A 16,597-nucleotide genomic window follows, 5' to 3' on the forward strand; every position below is an offset into this window, starting at 1 on the left:
AAAGGTTACGTTATTTGACTTCAAGACTTACTAAAGAGCTAGGGTCGCCTGGGTGGCTCGGTCAGTTAAGCATCTGCCTTCTACTCAGGTCATGATCCCGGGGTCCTGGAATAGAGTCCTGCATCAGGCTCCCTGCTCAGCGGGGTGAAAACCTAATTCAGTAAGCCCATGAGATGATGTTCAACGTCATCATTAGTCACGAGGGAAATGCAAAATTAAAAACACTATAAAAATACCACTACAAACCCATTAGAACGGCTAAAGTGTAAAAGTCTGACAATATCAAGCGTTAGTAAGAATGTGTAGCAACTAGAATATTCGTACACTGATGGTAAACATGTAAAACTGTACGATTACCTTGTAAAACCCTTTAGTAGTTTCTTCATTAGCTTTACAAAGCATGTGGGTCCACTATTTCAATTCTGGGTATTTGCCCAAGAAAAACGAAACACAATATTCACACAATCACTTTGTTCATAGGAGCTTTATTCATAATATCCAAAGAGGAAATTCAAGCCAAATGTCCATCAAAAGATGAATGGAGAAACAATTTGGGGTGCACAATCACACAATGGGCTACTATTCAGCAATAAAAGGGAACAGACTACTAATACACACGACAGGGATGAATTTCAAAAACATCATGCCGAAGCCATTAAAGAAGCCAGACATGGGGGCGCCGGGGTGGCTCAGTCGTTAAGCGTCTGCCTTCGGCTCAGGTCATGATCCCAGGATCCTGGGATCGAGCCCTGCATCGGTCTCCCTGCTCTGTGGGAAGCCTGCTTCTCCCTCTCCCACTCCCCCTGCCTGTGTTCCCTCTCTCGCTGTCTCTCTGTCAAGTAAATAAAATCTTAAAAAAAAAAAAAAGAAGAAGAAGCCAGACATGATAGAGTACATGGTATATGATTCTGTTTCTTTTTTTTTTTTTTAAGATTTTATTTACTTATTAGAGAGATGGAGAGCACTAGAGAGAGCAAGCACAAGTTGGGGGCAGAGGGCGAGAGAAACAGACTCCCCACTGAGCAGGGAGCCCGATGAGGGGCTCAATCCCAGGACCCTGGGATCATGACCTGAACTGAAGGCAGATGCTTAACCCACTGAGCCACCCAGGTGCCCTATGATTCTGTTTCTGTAAGTACTTCCAAAATACACAAACTAATGTGTTGTAACAGAAATAGGACCATCCCTGCTGGATATCAAGACATTAGCATTTTAAACAATGTGGTAATTATTTAGGGATTAAACAGATTATAAAGCAGATTAGGGAATCCCAAAATAAACTAATGAACTTGAAATGCAATAGAAGTGGCATTATAAAGCCCTCGGTAAAGGGTGAATTATTTAATAAATAGTACTCACAGACTGACTATCCGTCTGTGGGGAAAAAATGAAATTATATCCCTACCTTATACCACACACAGAGATAAATTCCAAATGGATAAAAAAGTTCATTGCAAAAAGCAAAAGTTTAAAATTTTTGGAATATATGTGACCTTTATTGTGACCTCTGATTAAAAAAAAATAAGTTCTTTTTTTTTTTTTAGATTTTATTTATTGAGAGAGAGAATGAGAGAGAGCACATGAGAGGGGGGAGGGTCAGAGGGAGAAGCAGACTCCCCATCGAGCGGGGAGCCCGATGCGGGACTCGATCCAGGGACTCCAGGATCATGACCTGAGCCGAAGGCAGTCGCCTAACCAAGTGAGCCACCCAGGTGCCCCCCAAAAAATAAGTTCTTAAATACGGTACAAAATGCACAGCCATAAATGATAAATGTGATTACATTAAAATCATGTAATGCAAAGGATCTGATAAATTCAAGAGTCAAGACATAGATTGGGAGGACATATTTGCCATCCGCCTAACTGACAAAAAATTAGCATCTTGAATGTATAAAAAGGACAGACAATTCAACATAAAAACAGGCAAAAAACAAAAACAGGCACCCCACACAAGAAAACAGAATGGCCAATAAACACGTAAAAAGATGAGCGATTGTGTTCGTAATTAGGGAAACAAAAATTAAAGCCACAAAGAGATGGGCGAAATTGTTCTAAGCGATGGTAAGGATGCCTAGCAACAAGGACCTTCAGGCTACTTTTCTGAAAGTAAGCTGACACCACAAATTTGGAGACCAGTTTGGGCATATGTAATGTGGCAGACACTGTTGGTTCCAAACCCAAAGAGATTTTCCTCACTCTTCCTCCCTCTTGGCAAAGCATGCCTCCTATCACATTGATCCAAAATATCAAACACTCAGTTCACAAGCCTCCCTTCCAGAGAAAGAAGAAAGGGGAATTGTGGGCAGAGGTACTTTGATTTTACCTGTCGCATATTATTTCTGTAAAACCTAGAAAAGGGGCACCTGGGCGGCTCAGTCTGTTGAGCATCTGACCCTTGATCTCAGCTCAGGTCTTGACCTCAGGATCTCAGGTCGTGAGTTTGAACTCACGGGGACTCAAACTCAAACTCAAACTCAAACTCAAAAAAAAAAAAACCTAGAAAAAAGACCTAAAGCAAATTACACCTGTTAACTATGCACGATGAGTAGATAGGCATCTGTAATATTAATCCCTAGACATTTCAGTGTGTTCAAAATTTGCTGGATAGTCATAATAAAAGTAACATTTGAATGGTATCAAGGCAAATATGGATCGAGGCCAAGTAAAAATATGCCTTGGGGGAATTTCTCATGTTCCTTCAAATCAGACTTTACTGCTTCTTAACATCCAAGGATCAAAGACGTAGATAACTTTCTACCATGTGGATGCATCATGTTTGATACATTCTATTAGGAAATAGAAAACTGAGCTTAGTGATTTTCCTAAATGTCATATTATAGAAGACATTTGAATTATATCTATAAAACTGCATACGCTGAGGGTCCTGGGATCGAGGCCCACATGGGGCTCCCTGCTCATCCGGGAGACTGCTTCTCCCTCTCCAGCTCCCCCTGCTTGTGCTCTCTCTCTCTCTCTCTCTCTGTTAAATAAATAAATAAAATCTTTAAAAAAAAAAAACTGTGTATGCTGAAACCATCCATTTAAGCAGCTCTATATCTTCCTTTTGTGACTCTCCTTTTTTTTTTTTTCTTTTTTGTAATTGTGGCATTCATCACTATTTAGAATTCCACTTTGGGGGTCAAGTGATTTTGTATTCTTCTCTATATTTTTGTATTTTTTTTCAATGTCCTCCAATAGGCTTGTTTTATTTTTGTAATTAGAAAAAAATAAGAGTCACTGCAAGGAAAAAGAAAGATACTCTCTTGCTCCATTTATTCTTCAAATTTCTGACCTCAACTTTCACTTTTTTTTGCCTTCAAAACAAGATTCTCATCATCCCCTCCCTCCACAGTAGAAAATTTTCCTGGTGATATTTTGTTGAAAAAGACGATCCCCACTCAGATAAACTACAAAAATCCACAAATATAATTATTCCTCCCCTAGCAAACCCTGAATCCTTGAAACACCCGTGTGTGCACGCACACACACACACACACACATATGCGCGCGCGCGCGCGCACAAATCAATTCTTGATTTTATCTCATTCAGTTTCCTCTTTTGTTCTGTCTTGGGGCACCTGGCTGGCTCAGTCAGTGAAGCGTGCAACTCTTGGTCTCAGGGGTGTGGGTTTGAGCCCCACCTTGGGCGTGGAGCCTACTTAAAAAAAAAAAAAAAACAACTTTGTCTTGGTAATTTTCTGAACTGATCTATTTCTAAGAGGTTCCTTAATGGCAAGAAAAAAATACCTGACCACTTCTCAATTCACTTATTGCAAAAACTCTTACCTGACCCCTATCTCAGTGACTCACTGCATTAACCAACACTATTCATTCTCTCTACATAATTAATAGGCTACTGTCTAGTACACCCAGCTTGGTTGTTTATTTATCTATTTGTAAATATGCTTATACTTGTTGTTTTCATTATATAATTTAATTTAATTGTACATAAATTGGATAAGTGGAAAAAGAAAAACCTGTTTTGTTTTTTTTTTAAACTATGAAAACCGAGTTGAATGGCTTGGTAAAAATGACCATAGGTGATTTATTATTTTTTTTTAATGTTACAGACTTGAAACCAAAAAGAAACTCGTTGGTAATCTCTAGACATTGATAGGGCATTAACCAACTCATTATTCTGTAAACTGATAAATAAGGGAAAAGAATCAAGCATCTCTCCTGCCTTTCTTTTGTGGACTCTATTTCAGGGTTAAGTGAGAAAGGCTTCTGTTTAGATGAATCAGAGTAAATAAATGCAGGAGTCTTAGAATTATAAAATATCCACTGTATAGCCCCTATGGACATAATCGATCTTGGCAACAATGATCAAATGGTGCTAAACTAATGAAATGAAAAGTTGTCGAAGAACTTTATAATAGATGAATCAGGCAGATAATACCCAATTCTGTTAACCCCCTAAATGTGGGGTGCTGCAACATTATGTGCCCCCTGCTGTGACTGATGCCCAAGGAATTCCACAGTTCCCTCTGTAATGCATTGTTGCCCACCCTCAAATCCAATCCATCTCCCCAGTCTCTTCCAAATTAATAGGCATTTAAAAATGGAGAAGGAAAAATGGTTAGGAGTTAAAGGATGCTTAAGAGGGGCACCTGGCTGGTTCAGTCAGTGGAGCATGTGACTCTTGATCTTGCGGTCAAGCAAGATCCTGAGTTTAAGCCCTGTGTCGGGTGCAGAGATTACATAAAGATAAGATCTTTAAAAAAAAAAAAAAAAGGATGCTTAAGGTATCCTTTAAGATACTACTTAAAGGGGGCGCCTGGGTGGCTCAGTCGTTAAGCGTCTGCCTTCGGCTCAGGTCATGATCCCAGGATCCTGGGATCGAGTCCCACATCGAGTCCCACATCGAGTCCCACATCGAGTCCCACATCGAGTCCCACATCGAGCCCCGCATCGGGCTCCCTGCTCGGCGGGAAGCCTGCTTCTCCCTCCCCCACTCCCCCTGCTTATGTTCCCTCTCTCGCTGTGTCTCTCTCTGTCAAATAAATAAATAAAATCTTAAAAAAAAAAAAAAAAAGATACTACTTAAAGGATAAAGTAGCTGAATGCAACATGTGAATTTTTATTTGAACAAATCCATTATAAAACTACATTTTTAAGAAACTCAGAGAAAAATAAACAGGGTGGATACGGGGTAATATTAAAGAATTAGTCTTAGTTTTGTCAGGTGTGACAATGGTATGTCAACTATTTTTTTAATGTTATTTTTTGTGAGAGATACAGACAAGTATTTATAGACAAAATGATACGAAGTCTGAAATTTGCTTTAAAGTACTTTAGGGGAGGGGCCCCTGGGTGGCTCAGTCTGTTGAGTCACTCTTGATCTCAGCTCAGGTCATGCTCTCAGGGTCCTGGGATCCGGCCCCAGCTGAGTGCAGAGTCTGCTTAAAGATTCTCTCTTCCTCTTCCTCTCCCTCTGCCCCTCCCCCTCCCAGCTCCCTCGCTCTCGTGCTCTCTCTCTCTTTCTCTCAAATAAATAAACAAATCTTTAAAAATAAAATGGTTTAAATAAATAAAGCACTTTAGAGGGGAAAAAAGTGAGGAGGTAGATGAAATAAGAGCAGAATGTTAATTACTGACAAGGGGTATTAGGTAAAGGAGGCTATTTTGTCTAGCTTTTCATTTCTTTTAATATTTCCGTAACAGAAAGATCCAATCCTCCTGGCATTCTTGCTGCTTCTCACTGCCTCTGTCTTTGTCCTTCCTTTTGCCCAGAAGGCTCTCCCCCAGATGTTTCTAAGTTCGCTCTCCCTCTTTATCCAGGTCTTTGCTAAAATGTCAGCTTTCAGTGAAGCCTTTCTTATTTTATTATTGTACTTAACACCCTAACACTCCTGCCCAGCACTCTTTTTAGCACCTTCCACCACCTGCCACACTGTGTATCTTCCTGTTTTATTCACTGTCTTTATCCCAATCCCACTAGAATAAAAGACCCATGTGAGCAAGAATATAGTCTGTTTTGTTCACTGTTATATCCCCAGGATCTAGAAGAGTCTGTGGGACATAATAGGAGCTTGAGAAACACTTATTGAATAAATGTGTAACAAAAAAATACTTACAATTTGGAAATAAGGCAAGAAGGTGGGCAAGATGTCCTTTCAATATCTTACAAGGGCATTGACAGGTTGCCCCTAGAAATATTTAATTATGTAGCAGAATGTGTCTTTGTCTTTCCTATTTACTATCAAAGTTTATGAAGTTAGATGCTAACAATATACATTTTGTTGGTTAAAGATGCAAATAATTTCTGTCTGATAGAAAAGCTACACCCCAAATGTTATGGCTTTTAATTAACCTGTAGAACATTAACCAGCTTTATATCTGACCTATCAACCTAATTCTAATATTCTATTTTAAATACATATAAATACTTAGTGCCCCCAAGGTGTTCTTTGAACTGACTTTATCATTTCCCTGATTCCTTCGTAAACGAGCAAATAAATCTTTGGCATGCAGTGATTTTGTATGTTAATGAAAGTCATGCCCTTAACTTTTTGAAACTTCTACTCTGACAAATGAACACAAATTGTGATGAACTGTGCAAATATTGGCCATTATTCTTGACTTTTTGCTATCTGAGGTTTTGAGTTTGCATTATAGAGAGAGCAACATAACACACACCCGATCCCTGGGCATCAAGACTATTCTTCCGGGGCGCCTGGGTGGCTCAGTTGGTTAAACGACTGCCTTCGGCTCAGGTCATGATCCTGGAGTCCAGGGATCGAGTCCCGCATCGGGCTCCCTGCTCGGCAGGGAGTCTGCTTCTCCCTCTGACCCTCCCCCTCTCATGCTCTCTCATTCTCACTCTCAAATAAATAAATAAAATCTTAAAAAAAAAAAAAAAGACTATTCTTCCACCAGTAGAGACCACCTGGTCACCGATATTCTGTGCCATCAGATTTCTCCAAGCCAAGCTGCCCTAGGCCCTCAGATTTCTTGATCCAGCTTCTCCTCTGCTGCCCCTACCTTAGGACCTATTCACTTGTTAGTCACCTTTGAACTTAAGCTCCCAGGACTGAAAATGGATGGGATGATGGTGACTATCCCCAGGTGGGATAAAAAATACTTTACAGGGACTCCTGAGCGGCTCAATCAGTTAAGCATGTGACTCTTGATGTCAGCTCAGGTTTTGATCTCAGGTCATGAGTTCAGGCCCCAGGGTAGAGCCTACTTAAAAAAAAAAAATACATTTACCTACTTCGGCTGACAAGCAATGTGATTCTGGCAGAATCATAAACAGATGTCATCTCTTGGAACAGCTCCAAGAAACTGGTAGCTTGCTGTGTAGACAGTTTTGAGGTCAAGCCAGGCTCACCCAGTGAGGTGTGATCAATGAGGATTGCCTTCCACAGGCACAGGATTAGGAGTGCAGAGTGTGCCCTACATCTTTCCTGACCCAGTTCTGGGAGGTGATGTTTCAAGAGGAGAGATAAGCCACAAAGAAAATGTCCTGGCGACCAGGCAGGACTCGCATTCTGGTGCTTTACCTGCAGAGGTCCATAATAGCTTCTGGAGTAGAGAGACAAAGCTCTGGGCTCTAGGACCTTGCTTCCCTAAAAGGAGGAGCCCAAGGACCTCACACTGCAGCCTCATGACTCACCTTTGAGACAGAGAAAGAAACAGATGCCTCCATCTGGAGACTATACAAATGCTCCTATCTTTGGAATGGGTTGCCTCAGGCCCTGAGACAAGCTGAGAACACACTCTTTTGGAAGTCGTATGCTGTGATGGCTGTAAGCTGTGCAGTCACTCAGTTCAAAAACCACCTCTACCACTTACCAGCCCTGGTCCTTAGGGGAAAAAAAAAAAAAAAAATCACTGCATGCCTCGGTTTTCCCATCAGTCGAATGGGTCTGACGATCCCAAAACGGAAAGAGATGAGTTTCTGCCACGTACTAACTACAAAGCCAACTTGTAGGCATCTGACCAAAGCAGTCACGCAGGGCCCTGGGCTCAGGTCCCAGGCTTGGAGTTTAATGCTCTGCAGTTGCTGTCCGGAAGTTCTTAATAATTTTATCTTTGCTTTGCGTCTTGTGATACAAGGCCAATGGACACTGGAGCCTGCACTGGGGTCTTGAAGCCTTGGCTCACACCTCCCTGGGGCGGGTTCTCAGGCTGCCACACTCCACCCCCAGCAGGAGCGTGAATGCAGGTGGGTAGGATCAGGTGCACCTTCCCCAGGTGTGAAGTTTTGGAGTGCGGCCCCAGGCACCTGTGAGGGTCAGCTTTGTCCCTGCAAGAATCCTGGTCCCCAAGGGAACTCAACATTAAATAGCAAATAAAAACCATCCAGCTGGTGACAAGACCTCAGAGGAAAGTAAAAGCTTCCTCCTGCTTTTTGAACAATGAGTCCCACATTTTCATTTTGCACTGGGCCCCACAAATTACCCAGCTTGCTCCAAACAATCGTAGGATAAGCCAATTATTTAACCTCTCTCGGGCTTCATTTCCTCCACCACGGGATGTGAGACTTTTCTGACAGGACTCTCATAAAAGAACCAACTATATAAAGTCCCGAGTACATTGCAGACAACCCATAAACATTGATTCCCAACCTTTCTCTCTTCAAAATTTCTAGACGGACTTTTGGCAACCGCTTTCCAAGGGCTTGCTCTCCAAGGAGGAAAAGGGGAAGCCGAGAAGTCATGAGCATTCATTGTGATAAAGAACAAAAGTTTTCTCCAGGCGGAATACCATCACTTCCTTCAGCTCTTAATAATGATAGCAGAACAAGAAGCATGGGCATGACATTAGCAGTAAGCACTCCTGACCTTTCTAGGAATTTCTGAAGCGAAACACAGAAGTAGCATCTCTCCTTTTCCCTCTCCTCTTATCTCTGCTTTCCCCCACTCAGCCATCTGAGGTGTTCCCAGGGCTCTCAAGTAGCCTCTCCTTCCAGAAGATTCTACCCCAAAACGCCATTTATTTGCATGTGTACTCCACCCTTCCTTCTAAAGATAACTCAGCTCTGTGGTCCGATTTCCCCATTTGCAATCACAGCTGCACCCAGGTCACACACTTGGGAAACCAGTTTCACTTTCCCTATTTCACCTTCTGTATTCAGTCAAGTGCATCTAAGACTCTGGCCACTGGTCTGCCTTAGAGTCCCAGCATGAAAGATGGGGTTAAAGGCTGATAATCATAGTACTAAGCACTGAGGACACACAGGTGAACGTGAGGCCATCAACTTGACTCTGCTCTGATGAGGTTCAGGGTCTCACCGGTAATACAGATGTTGAGCAGGTGGTCATTCCATCACCCACAGGGAAAACATGCTACAGTTCTGTCTTGTGCAAATATGGCCACGCTCATACTCTCTCGCACACTGAGAAGGTTCAGGTTGTGGGTGGGCCAACATGAGGTCCACACCCTCTCACCAGTGGGGTCCTGCCAAGGTCCTACACCCTTTAAAGAGTTTTGATCTGGGGTGCCTGGGTGGCTCAGTCGTTAAGCATCTGCCTTCGGCTCAGGTCATGATCCCAGGGTCCTGGGATCGAGCCCCGCATCGGGCTCCCTGCTCGGCGGGAAGCCTGCTTCTCCCTCTCCCACTCCCCCTGCTTGTGTTCCCTCTCTCGCTGTCTCTCTCTGTCAAATAAATAAATAAAATCTTTAAAAAAAAAAAAAAAGAGTTTTGATCTAACCATTGGTCCGTCTTCCCTCCGAAGTAGCATCTTATCTGTCTCCCAGATTCATTCAACGGGTTAACACACACTGTGTTAACACATACACGTCCTTTCCTGAAATTCTATTGTCAAAGGAAGACCTCATATGCTACTTCTCTCATGGAGTCCTTCCTGACTCTGCTCCATCAGAGGGGTGGTGCTCGTTTCTGAATCTCTGTGGCATGGCGCGGGAACTTTGCTCACAGCAATTCACATATTTTCTTATTTGATAGGTACCTGAGTACCCCTTAAGCCCTCCTACAGAATCTAGCAAAGGGCTTAGAGAACAGAAACCACTCCGCCCTCCGTGGGGCCCCTGTCGCCCATGGACACAGCTGTGTGCTGTTACAGATCACGCTGCCCTGCAGTGCTGTCTCCAGTGCCATCCTCCCAGACCTCCCCATAGGACCCTGGACAGCAGGACTGGTGTTTTCTTCCTCTCTGAAGCAACCCCTCCCCCACCCCCCAGTAACCCTAGCGCCAGGCACACAAGGAGTCTTCACTATGTGTCTGTAGGAATTTGCTATGTTGTACATTTTGAACTCACTAATTTTACTGAGTAGAAGTGAATAAAATGCTAAAGTCATTGAAATGGGAGGCTTGGGGAAATAAAAACAAAGAATTGGCCCCTGAGAAATCTTGTTAGAAATTTTGAAGAGGAAGAAGCAAAAGGAAATTGAGAAATGAAGAAAAAGGAATCAGAAACAAGTCCCAGTGCAGATGATCTAGCTGTCTGTGATCAACAGCAAGCAGAGTAAAACAGATGAAGAAGTTCTCTATTAAGTCTCTCACTGTGTATGTTTATGCTTCCACCAGCATGATGTGGACTTGACTGAGTTCAACGTAGCAAGCATCTACTAAGGGACTATAATGTGATGAGCAATGTGCTGGATGACAGAGGGTGCTGGACGACAGAGGGTATGACTATAAAACAGTCTCTCCCTTTGGGAACCCCAGCTTGTATGGTGCAGGTGGAGACAGCTGTCAAAGGAATGCCTGCTCCTGTCCCTAAACAGCCAGCAGCTATCACTGATGGCCAAAATTTATGGGTAGGGCTGGTTTTCCCCAAGGCGAGAAGCTTCCTGGAACTGAAAGGTACCTCTGGGTACATTTCTAGAGCCCATCTCACTCTGGGTGTGGTGGCTCTCCATTCCCTCCTGCAGACCCTGCACATTCCCTGGCTCCCGACTATTGCCCGGACAGGTGACTCTCTCCCACAGTATCAATAGCACTAACCATCTGCTAACACTCTGGTGAGTCTTGGCCACATGTCTCTCAGGTCCCACGAGCTCAGGGCCATCTCAGGACAGAATGCAGCTCCTGGATGTGATCTTGAGACAGCAGAACCAGGTGTCATCTGTTCGGGGGTGCTCTGCATTTAATGCTCCTGGTCAAACTTCAGAAAGTCCCAGCTTGCTAAGCAGGGACAAGTTTCAATGCCTGCCTAGCCATACTCAAAGACTGGCAAAAAGTAACTTCTATGGGGGTAAGAGATTTTGGAAAAGGAAAACGAAGGAAAAGGAATATATGAAGAACATAAAGTCCTAAGATCTACAAAGAAATACTGAGAAGCTACAAGGTTGAATAATTGACATAACTGGATGCTATGGCCCAACACAAAAGGCCAAAGCAGGAGACCCCAGCAAGGGAGGGATGTGAGAAGAGGATCACAGGAATGATTTCAAAACTCATCAGAGAAAATATTTTTCTTTTTTTAAAAGATTTTTATTTATTTATTTGAGAGAGAGAGAGAGCACGAGCGCACGTGCACAGGGAGTGGGGGGCAGCAGGTGCAGGGAGGGAGGCAGAAGGAGAGAGAGAAACTCAAGCAGACTCCCTGCTGAGTGCAGAGTCTGACTCAAGAGGCTCATCCTAGGACCCTGAACTCATGACCTGAGAGAAAACCAACAAACAGTGGGAGGCTTAACCAGTTAAGCCACCCAGGTGCCCCAGGGAAAAGATTTCTAATGCTAAGAGGGTATGACTAAAAGAGAAAACATCAGCATGTCATGTTTTATTGCAACAACAAAGACGTTCGTTGCAACAACATAGAAAGAAAGAGATTATTGATCAAAGAGTCATAACCTTGAAGTTAAAGTCTCGGGAGTGGGGGGCAACAGAAAGTACAAGGGTTCCAAGGACAATGAACAGAGAGGAAGAAAATACCATATATAGGATATACAATATATAAAGAACCCCCCTAAAAAGAAATAAATAAGCAACTCAGTGGAAATTAGCAAGGGTCCGAACAGAAAATCCACAGATAAAAATATAAATGACCAGTAAATATTTACAACATGCTGAGACCCTCTGATTATCAGAAAAGAATTAGGTGCTATTTTTCTCATAAGTAAAAAAAAAAAAAAAATTGATACTGTTGAGCAATGGAAAGCATGTCCTGTGATAGACGGTAATGGGAGCCTAAAATGGTACTATTATTTTGGAGGGAATTTAGAAATTCTTATCAAAATTTAAAATATGCATGATCCTCCCTTTGATCCAGCAGTTGCACCACCAGACAACTATCCTACAAAAACACTCCTGTAAGTGCACAAAAAAATATGTACAAAGACGTTCATTGAAGCATGTGACTCCCAACCGAGATGAAAGGTTCGTGAGAGTGGGAAGTTTGTCATCCACTCCTGTGTTGTCCGTAGTAGATCGCTGCTTAGAACATAGTAGATGCTCAGCAAGTATCTGCTGAATGAATGAACAGGACTGAAAATTGGTAACTAATTTTCTGTCCAAATAGTTACCTCTACCCTGTGGGATACCATGAGCTGTTAAAAAGAATGTGGTAAATCTACATGTACTAACACTGAAGGATCTCCAAGGTCATGTGTTTAATTTAAAAAACAAGAGCAGTAAAAAAAAAAAAAAAAAAATTAGAAATGACATAAATTCTATCATCAGAGGACTGATTTGCTGGATTGTGATTTAAATAAATTTAATACTAGGTATCCATTTTGATGTTGGCCTTGATCTATATTTATTATTGTCTAAGATGTCTGGGATACTGAAATTCCGAAAACAGTAGCATTATGAGCACTCAGTACACATCAAGATTATTCCTCCTGATCCTCAGAATTCCCACATGTGGTGGGTACCATCATTCCATTTTTTTTTTTTAAGATTTTATTTATTCATTTGACAGAGAGAGACACAGTGAGAGAGGGACACAAGGAGGGGAGAGTAGGAGAGGGAGAAGCAGGCTTCCTGCTGAGCAGGGAGCCCCATGCGCGGCTCGATCCCAGGACCCTGGGATCATGACCTGAGCTGAAGGCAGACGCTTAACGACTGAGCCACCAAGGGGCCCCCATCATTCCATTTTACAGCTAAGAGCACTGCAGCACAGAGAAAGTAAGTAATTTCTTTCTTAAGTAAGTAATTACACTGTGACAGAGCCAAGATTTAAACCCAGGCAGTGTGGCTCCTGTGAAACCACCCAAGGATAAAGTGACTGCATGTTCTAGTAAAAGTCTATTGACTCCATATAATTATTAAGAGCATCCCCTTTCTTTTCAGAAAGTCCCACGCATGGTCAGTATATTTTATTGACACTCTACTTACAGAACACATATAAGCAGCATAGGCGTAGTGTAGCGGCTGAGTTCAGTTTCTGGAGCCAAAATTTGGGCAATTTACTCACACTCTCTCCTTCAGTTTGTTCATATGTAAAATGGGGATGGCGGTAATAAGTGACTCATATAGTTGTTGAAGGACTCAATGATTTGATATTTCTTAAGTGCCTGGCACGTAGGACCATATTAATTACTAACATATATATATATATACACACACACACATATATATATATAGTGTGTATGTGTGTGCGTGCGTATATTGTGAGATATCTGGAAGGATGTTCAAAAAATATTAACAACAGATATCCTCTTTTGTTATTTTTGAACATTACACATATGCATATATATGTATGTGTATGTGTATATGTTGGAGATCGAGATCTATATCTATATCTATATCTATTTGTGTGTGAGTGTGTGTGTTTAATACTGAGCAAGTGCCCTGACAAACATTAGAAAGTCATGTGACTTCTGTGATGCATCTTGCTTGCCATTCAGCAGTGATGATCTAACCAATAGTGTGAATTTACCAAAGATGATTGAACAACAACAAAAATTTTAAAACTGTTACACTAAGATGAAAATTAAAAGACCGCTATTACAAGATGTCCATCGACAGATGAATGAATAAAGAAGAAGTGGTATATATATATACAATGGAATATTATGCAGCCATCAAAAGAAATGAAATCTTGCCATTTGCAATGACGTGGATGGAACTGGAGGGTATAATGCTGAGCGAAATAAGTCAATCAGAGACAGACATGTATCATATGACCTCACTGATATGAGGAATTCTTAATCTCAGGAAACAAACTGAGGGCTGCTGGAGTGGTGGGGGGTGGGAGGGATGGGGCAGCTGGGTGATGGACATTGGGGAGGGTATGTGCTCTGGTGAGTGCTGTGAATTGTGCAAGACTGTTGAATCACAGATCTGTAACTCTGAAACAAATAATACATTATACGTTTAAAAAAGAAGAAAAAGATAGCAGGAGGGGAAGAATGAAGGGGGGGAATCGGAGGGGTAGAAGAACCATGAGAGATGATGGACTCTGAAAAACAAACTGAGGGTTCTAGAGGGGAGGGGAGTGGGAGGATGGGTTAGCCTGGTGATGGGTATTGAGAAGGGCACGTTCTGCATGGAGCACTGGGTGTTATGCACAAACAATGAATCATGGAACACTACATCTAAAACTAATGATGTAATGTATGGTGATTAACATAACATAATAAAAATATATATATATTTAAAAAAAAAAAGACCGCTATTATCATTACTGTGTCAGATCGGATAGCGCTTGATTTTATTGATACTTGAAGTGTAACCTGAAGGAACGCGTCAACTGCTGGTTTCTCCATTAACTATTTAATTACTTGGAAACAAAGCACTTAAGGGATCCTGGCAATCTTTGGCCTTGAAAAATGTGCAAGCGAGACCGCCGGTATCTGCATTAGGATCGGTGGGCTGAGAGCGCGCTGGGAGGCGGGCGGGGTCTGGCGTTGGGACGCGGTTTTACTGCTCAGCTCCGCGGGTTTCCGAGGTTCTGCAAGCGGAATTAACTGCGGAATCTCAAACTTACAGCAGAAACCGTGGCTCCCAGTGCTCGCCTTGGGCAGCCTGAGGGATGGCTTTTTACTTCTGGCTGGTTCCCCTCTATGAACAACTTCAAAAATGAGTTCTCTGGGTGAAACCAAACCCTGGGAATGGAAGTCAAGAAAACGAGCGGTTCCCTTTGCGGGAGATTAGGAACTAGCTGGCAGGAGGCATGAGGAACCGGCCGAAAAGTTTCCACAGACTGATGTGGGAGGGTCTTTTCAGGGTCTGCACAGATCCATCCAGCTGACGCACCTTACAGTGTAAATTTTATCTCAGTTTTAAAGGTTGTTATTGTTTTGGGGCGCCTGGGTGGCTCAGTCGTTAAGCGTCTGCCTTCCTCTCAGGTCAGGATCCCAGGGTCCTGGGATCGAGCCCCGCATTGGGCTCCCTGCTGAGCGGGAAGTATTCTTCTCCCTCTCCCACTCCCCCTGCTTGTGTTCCCTCTCTCGCTGTGTCTCCCTCTGTCAAATAAGTAAATAAAATCTTTTTTAAAAAAAGTTATTGTTTCAGTTTTGGTTTTGGTTATTGTTTTGAGTTCTCTGGTCTCCTGTATCTCTGGGCGCGCAAGAAGTACTTCTTTATATTCATGAAAAAAACTCACTTTAGTGGTCTGGCCCCTCTGATGCTCCCCCAACCCCTTGCAGGCTCCGCAAGCCACTTGACCTGGTGTCAGCTGTAACCGCCCGGGCACTTTGGGGCCAGCGAACAGAAATCCCATGCAAAGTAGAAAACGCCAGCGATCCCCATCCACACACACACACCTACCAGTTACCTTCGCGCCAGCAGCCGGGCAGGGAGCTCTGAGCCGGGCTGCTGCGCGGGACCCGCCCGGCTCCAAGCACCTTGCGCAAAAGGCGTGCATCTCCGCCGGGGCTTCGGCCGCTGAGCCGGCTGGACCAGCCAGCCCCGCGCTCCCCGTCCGCACGCTCGGTGCCAAGGCCAAGCGCTCTGGCGAGTGGCACGGAATCGCAAGGCCAGCACTCCCTACTCAGCCCTGGCCAGCGGGCTCTCTGCTGACCCGGAATAGAAGAGGCTTTGTTTCGCGCGCGGTGCCCAGCCGTGCCCAGCCGCGCGCCACGGACGCCGACTTACCCCAGCTCAGGTCGCACGATTTGAGTGTAGGTGTAGCACCGTCCCAGGAGGATCTCGTACAAATGGGCAGTGGTGCCCTCCCCCTTCCACTGCTTGGGCGGAGGGCGCCACATCAAGATTCCGACCGGCACCGCGATGATCACCGCGATCAGGAGACCAAAAAAGACGCAGAGACAGATCTGGGTTTTCTTGGAAATGTTGCAGCAGGGTTCTTCCTCGGACACGGAACTGAATCTGTGGTTGGCCATTGGTGTCCCCTGAGGGGTCTGCTGGGCCAAGTTGGAGGAGAGACCCGCCAGAGGCCGGTCAGCAAGAGAGGAGAGAGCTAGGCCGGTTCTGAAACTGCCCTTCCCCTTTATGGGCTTCCTTCCCCACCCACCCCCTCCTCCAAAGTTCCGTGGCCGGCCGGACCAATAAAGACTTAAAGAACTTGAAAGATTTCTGCTACTACAGCCGCTCACTCCAGCCTCCTGAGCAGAGAAGGACCAGACTGCATTTCCAGGGAAAAGCCCCGGCCTTAAGCTTTCTCTGCAGGTGTTTGAAAAACAGACACTATCACTTCATACTTCTCCGCGCGCTCCTTTTATCAGCCTTGCCCTTTACATTTTAGCCACACCTGATCCTGGAAAGTGTCCAGGCTGCCT

The 16,597-nt window shown here is 43.8% G+C and overlaps 1 protein-coding gene across 1 annotated transcript in view; it reads right to left on the bottom strand.

The window, feature by feature from the left end:
- The window catches only part of CD38 (CD38 molecule), a 39,790-nt gene extending 23,529 nt beyond the window's left edge, over positions 1 to 16,261 (bottom strand). The window contains exon 1 of the mRNA XM_021679382.1: positions 15,954 to 16,261. Within this exon, the coding sequence (XP_021535057.1) occupies positions 15,954 to 16,201 (248 nt within the window). The 5' untranslated portion in view covers positions 16,202 to 16,261. The remainder of the gene's footprint in view (positions 1 to 15,953) is intronic.
- Positions 16,262 to 16,597: the final 336 nt, after the last annotated feature.

This window comes from Neomonachus schauinslandi, chromosome 2 (assembly GCF_002201575.2).
Source record: "Neomonachus schauinslandi chromosome 2, ASM220157v2, whole genome shotgun sequence".
Lineage (NCBI taxonomy): Eukaryota > Metazoa > Chordata > Mammalia > Carnivora > Phocidae > Neomonachus > Neomonachus schauinslandi.